The 6,287-nt window shown below is 35.6% G+C and overlaps 1 protein-coding gene across 1 annotated transcript; it reads right to left on the bottom strand.

Moving 5' to 3' along the window:
* Positions 1-3,889: 3,889 nt before the first annotated feature.
* LOC104230643 (autophagy-related protein 8C-like) lies at positions 3,890-6,047 on the bottom strand. Its single transcript, XM_009783506.2, has 6 exons — positions 5,978-6,047; positions 5,799-5,878; positions 5,074-5,129; positions 4,916-4,968; positions 4,227-4,345; positions 3,890-4,144 (listed from the first exon to the last, which is right to left on the bottom strand). Exons 2-6 carry the CDS (start codon positions 5,833-5,835, stop codon positions 4,050-4,052), a joined length of 360 nt encoding a protein of 119 aa, XP_009781808.1. The 5' UTR covers positions 5,836-5,878; positions 5,978-6,047; the 3' UTR covers positions 3,890-4,049.
* Positions 6,048-6,287: the final 240 nt, after the last annotated feature.

The following is a 6,287-nucleotide window of genomic DNA, read 5'->3' as shown; positions in this document are numbered from 1 at the left end:
TAATATTTTTGTCATCGTTAAAATAGAGTTAATTTTGAATTTTCCTTGATCAAAATTATTTGGGATGTTCTTTCCATGATACTAAATTCTACAGAGAAACCATATAAGAGGCATTTGATTTTCAAACACACCCAAAGAAATACATAACAAAAAAAATCAAAATAGTGACAATAAAGTTTAGCAAGAACACTAAAATCCAACTAAATACAAAACAAAAACATGAGCAAGAACATATATTTCATGGGAAAAAAATAGCCACATAGGGTTAAGAAATAAACATGAGGAGGTGAGGAAACTTTACAATGGTGGGCGTAGAGCAACAAAGGTGTGAAGCATCCGAGAGATAAAGCAAAATAAATGCTAAAGTCTAACAGAGAAGCAAGAAGCAGAAACAGTGGCATGAAGGTGAAGCAGCGAGAATTGGAGAAAGGGAAAGGGGAAAGTGGCGTAAGGGATTTGGGGCTTTGTTTTACCTTTTAAAAATTGGGATTTGGGAAAGATCCTCAAAAAGGATTTTAACTTTCTATATTAATTATAAGAGAATACTTTTATTATTATTTTATCTTATTTGTTTATACTTAATTAAACAAACAGAAAAGTCAAACATTTAATATAAAATATAGAAGAGTGTGCTGTGTAGTGTATTTAATCTCCTTAAATTGCAACTGAATGTAAGCCAAAAAATTATTTGCTCCCACCAGGATTCGAACTCTTGCCCTGCTGAACAAAAAGGCAGACCTTTGCCATTGGCACCTTTGCCACTTTTGTTTTATGGGGTGACACTTTAAATATATATCCTATTTGTTATACATATTTACATATATACATAAAGTTTTCGCCGAAACTTGCAGGTGGCATACTACCCTGAACCATGTACATATATCCGCCCCTGCTTAAGGCAATTAAAGCTAGGAAGGTGGGTTAAAATGATTAGTTTTTCTTATTCAAAAGTAAACAAGACAACAACGGAGGTTTTTGAGCCTACCTATCTTAATAGGACCCCATAAAAGAACGGGAACTGTTGAGGTTTCATATTGTCGAGACGAAGAACAATACTTCTGTACATGATCTTAGTATGTCACATCATCTTGTCCCTGCTGCATCGAAGAGCACCAAAAAAGAAACACATGTATAAAATAAAATAACAACAAACTAACTAGTCTTACACTGGTTGTCAACTTCCTATGTAGTGGCAGAGGAAGAGGTGTGCGCTGATGAGGTAAAAATTGCCCCCATTTAATCTATACCCATTTTTTTAAAAACTTTTAACTTGTACCCACTTTTTAAATAACTTCAGCCTCCTTTCTCCTCCTCCTTCTCCTCCTCAAAGTTATATCCGCCCTCAACCTCTTTCTGAAGTCCGTGACTAAAGGTCCTTGCTTGATTGAATGGTGGCAATAGATGCGTTGAAGCAACAGCTAACTGAGACCAACAAGTTTAAATAAATAAATCAGCTTATCATAAATCTGTATAAGTGCATTGAAAACTTTTCGTTGTAGAAAAAATGCGCAGATTTTTTTATCTGTTTATGCTGAGACTAACTGGTTTGAATCATAAGGAAAACCCCTTTGTTTGTGCCATCTCTTAACATCATCTGTTTTGATGGATGATTTAGTTTAAGCCTCTGGGAAGCACGAAAACCATAAGCTAGTTACAAAACAAAAATTTCAGCTCTAGAGCTGAAGTTCGCCAGTTACAAAACAAAAACTTCAGCTCTAGAGCTGAAGTTCGCCAGTTACAAACAAAAACTTCAGCTCTACAGCTGAAGTTCGTCAATTACAAAAACAAAAACTTCAGCTCTAGAGCTGAAGTTCGCCAGTTACAAAACAAAAACTTCAGCTCTACAGCTGAAGTTCGCCAGTTACAAAAACAAAAACTTCAACTCTAGAGTTGAAGTTCGCCAGTTACAAACAAAAACTTCAGCTCTACAGCTGAAGTTCGCCAGTTACAAAAAACAAAAACTTCAGCTCTAGAGTTGAAGTTCGCCAGTTACAAAACAAAAACTTCAGCTCTAGAGCTGAAGTTCGCCAGTTACAAAAACAAAAACTTCAGCAATTACAAACAAAAACTTCAGCAAACTTGGTTCAGCACACTTGTTACTTCAGTCCCGTCTACTAGAATGCTGAAGTTTTGCGTGATTGCCTTTGCTACTTCAGCCCCATATGCTGAAGTTACGCGAAAAGGTGGGTACGTTTGCAATTTTTTTTTTGCAAAACGGACACAAGTTAAAACGTGACCCAAAAAGCGGGTATAGATGCAAATGCCCCGCTGATGAGGGAGCATGGTTCTAATATTGGGCCAAAAACTTCAGCTCTACAGCTGAAGTTCGCCAGTTACAAAAACAAAAACTTCAACTCTAGAGTTGAAGTTCGCCAGTTACAAACAAAAACTTCAGCTCTACAGCTGAAGTTCGCCAGTTACAAAAAACAAAAACTTCAGCTCTAGAGCTGAAGTTCGCCAGTTACAAAACAAAAACTTCAGCTCTAGAGCTGAAGTTCGCCAGTTACAAAAACAAAAACTTCAGCAATTACAAACAAAAACTTCAGCAAACTTGGTTCAGCACACTTGTTACTTCAGTCCCGTCTACTAGAATGCTGAAGTTTTGCGTGATTGCCTTTGCTACTTCAGCCCCGTATGCTGAAGTTACGCGAAAAGGTGGGTACGCTTGCAATTTTTTTTTTTGCAAAACGGACACAAGTTAAAACGTGACCCAAAAAGCGGGTATAGATGCAAATGCCCCGCTGATGAGGGAGCATGGTTCTAATATTGGGCCAACTAAGAGACTCATAGTTGGGCCGGACTCAAAGAGCTGCAGGCTTCGGTGATCGACCTGTTATGGCCATGTGACCAGGAGGTCACGAGTTCAAGACGTGAAAACAACCTCATGCAGGGTAAGGCTGCCTACAATAGACCCTTGTGGTCGGCTCTTCCCTGGACCCTGCGCATAGCAGGAACTTAGTGCACCGACTGCCCTTTTATTCTCACAACTGATAAATAAGACGGCCCACCGTCTACTCGAATAAAAGACCAGAAGAATATGTAAAAATAGCATATGCTAGCCAGTTTTCGGGCTGGTAATTGAAAAACAGCTAGCATTTGCAAAGTCATTGAAAAATAGCCACTATTTTGCTGCAATGGAAAGTTCCAGCATAATATACTAGAGATTGGAGCACATGTGTATGAACTTCCAGCATATTATGCTGGAACTCCAGTATATGTTGAAAGTTCACATGTAAAAATTCGAACTCTAGTATATTATGCTGGAATATTTTCTGGATTTTGAACCGTATTTTCGGTCAGATTTATCTTTACATAAAAGTGGCTAAATTTCTATTACTTTTAAAACTATAGTTATTTTTCGATTACCACTTGTAAATCTAGCTATTTTTGAATTTTTCACGAAAAATTATCTCAGCCAACAACTGATTCCGAATTTTCATCTCCTCTACGGGGTCATCTAGAGTCTACCACTATTATATCTTCTTTAATATAGCAAATATATCAGCACAAACACCTACTGCTGCTTCAGCACAAACTAGATAGATCACCCCCTCCTTAGTTACTGGGTTCAAAATGAATATGATCTTATTATATGTAAACATTTTAATTTTCTTTTTCCTTAAACATAATTTGAGCAAGAAGCAACGCATTCAACTGAACCCACGAACCCACCCAAAATCCGCGTGTGTTTGTTACTTTTCTACAGAGACCTCAAGCTCTTCAAAACAGTGATAATATTTAGGGGGTAGTAAACTTAATCTGCTTAGTGCATTCTAAGATAAAATCACATTATTTTTGTGATTCGCATGGAAGTATGAAAAAGCGGATAAGTAGATCAACAAACTATTTTTGTGACCAAGTTAAAGAAAACACAAATGTAGACACCAACTTAGCAAATGGAAAAGAACATCTTAATAAAGTAGATACACAAACCAGTCAGTGTCAACCCAAGATAGCACCTAGGTAGAAAGATAATTCCAAATACTAGCTAAAATAAAGTATTTACATGTTTTCTTGAACTTATTTACACACTCCGGTTTCTTACGTCTTCAGAAGGATCCGAAAGTATTCTCACCACTGTAGGTCATGTAGAGGAAGCCATCTTCATCCTTGTGTTCCTCATAAATGGCAGACATCATTGCAGCTGTAACAAAGTGGATAAACAATCAGAAAACAAAGAGGTAAAAGCATAATAACAGTTATTACTTTAGAAAGTTTCTCCTCACCTGTAGGGGGGAGGATATTCTTCACAAAGATAAATATTGCCTTCTCAGCACTGAGCTTAATCCTCTTACGAACAACATACACAAATTGTCCAACAGTCAGATCCGCGGGAACCAAATACCTGCAAGGTATCTTGATGTGATTAACAAACACTAGTTGAACATAAGACTAACTTGAAAGAGCACGAACACGGGAAATAGCTGTGTCAACTCAGTCAAAGAGGAAACAATTCCAAAAGAAAAAGAAAAGAGTAGAACACTTTCCATCTCACTAGCAGTAAGAAACCATTGTTTGAGTTGCTTAACACCACTTAACCATAAAGAAAGAGAGAACAAACAATCGCATCAGTCTTGCGTTTCTATATATCTCCTCACCAGAGCAAACTAGTGCTCTTTCCAGCCAGATTAATAGTAATACTACTCCATTTTAATATCTCAAACAAATAATCTGACAACAACAGTAAATACTTGAATATGCTATTCCATACAAAGACACAAAACGACAATAACCAGAATACTTGAACGCAGAAACTAGAAATGACACAAACTCAAAATTATGAGGAATATATATTGTTATGGCAGAGCATTAGAGGAAATCAAAAGCTCATTTATGAAAAAATAATTAAGTACTGTAGACTTAAGGACTTGACCCAAGTAAACATAGTAAAGGACCAGATGAAAAAAAAACTAACTTTTTCTTGTCAATGTCGGGGATATCACTTCTTTCAGCCTTCTCCACAATAACCTAAATAGTAGGAAAGAAACGAAGAGATTAGAGGTTGGAGAAAAAGCACATAAATTTTCTAGCATAGCGAGAAGAGCAATGCAAGAGAATAGACAAAATTGGTACCGGGATTCTATCAGGGTACTTCTCCCTGATACGAGCAGCTTCAGCCTGTCGCCTCTCTAGATGAATGCAATACCGAATTAACAAGACACAACATGGAATCCAATGATAGCAGAGAAAGAAAGTTACAATTCAAAGAAAATTCAAAAGAGAAGCCTAAAAAGAACTTCAAGTATACAAAAATATATTTCAAGTATACAAAAATATATGCAGGGCATCCACAACAAAACAATGATCACTTCCAAAAGATTATTGGGAGAGCATCAAATGACAGACCCGTTTGCATTAAGAACAAAGAATTTCTAACAAAGAATACTTCATATTTGTGTTCACCAAATTGAGAATTTTTCACTAAAACTATAGAAGTGCAATAAGTGATCATGCTTGCAAAGACTAGATACGAAAAAGAATCTACTTGGCTACTATTATAATACAACAAATAGACAACACATAATTGTAACAGAAGAATAACCAAAATCCAAAAACAGAAATTGCGTCAAATAAACTGTGAAATTCACAAGAGAATAAAACAAAAAAGACCAAGAGATTTAAAACCAAAAAAAAAGGAGTAAAAATAGAATTCCAGTAACAAGAATAAAGCATATGCACAAAAGGGTTTTAAAGATATAATAATCCCCACCAAAAGAAAAGAAAAGAAAAAAAATTGTCACTCTGAACAAACAAATTTCATAATTGGACAAGTCAAAGAACGGATCTTGGAAAAATACCAAGAGGGTGTTCCAATTTGAAGGAGCTTTTGGCCATGGTGATCGGAGAATGATAATAAAAAATTTGGGGTATCTGCAAACTAAGAGATGCAAATAAAATTAGGGTTTTTCACAGATAACGGAAAAAGATTAATTAAAATAAAGAGAAAAATCCGGAAGATTTAGGGAAGAGTCCTTACACAAAGGAAATCACAAGAGAGTGAAGAAGCAACCAAATTGTTTCTTGTTTATTAAAGTTAATGAAAAATAAACTGTACTCTATATAATTGGATAATGAAACATACACGCATCTTCAAGTACGTTTTCCCTATTTTATCCCTTTCTCTACTCCTTTTTTCTTTATGTTGCCCCAACACACTAAACACCCCCAATATTTTTATCAAATCAATAAATATCATAATATATATTTATACATATTTGTATTATTTAGCAATAGTAAATTAATATCTGTCCCACTTTATATTTAATTCAACATGAAATTTAAGAAAT

This window comes from Nicotiana sylvestris, chromosome 7 (assembly GCF_000393655.2).
Source record: "Nicotiana sylvestris chromosome 7, ASM39365v2, whole genome shotgun sequence".
Classification (NCBI taxonomy): domain Eukaryota; kingdom Viridiplantae; phylum Streptophyta; class Magnoliopsida; order Solanales; family Solanaceae; genus Nicotiana; species Nicotiana sylvestris.
The sequence above is the reverse complement of the archived record's forward strand: the minus strand, read 5'-3'. Positions and strand labels throughout refer to the sequence as shown.

Excerpts from the sequence above, each read along its gene's own strand:
- LOC104230643 (XM_009783506.2), bottom strand. The coding sequence starts at position 5,835 with ATGGCCAAAAGCTCCTTCAAATTGGAACACCCTCTTG. Across the intron at positions 4,346-4,915 it reads CCCGACATTGACAAGAAAAA|GTATTTGGTTCCCGCGGATC; the intron begins GTTAGTTTTTTT and ends GATACCTTGCAG. Across the intron at positions 4,145-4,226 it reads GAATATCCTCCCCCCTACAG|CTGCAATGATGTCTGCCATT; the intron begins GTGAGGAGAAAC and ends ACTTTGTTACAG.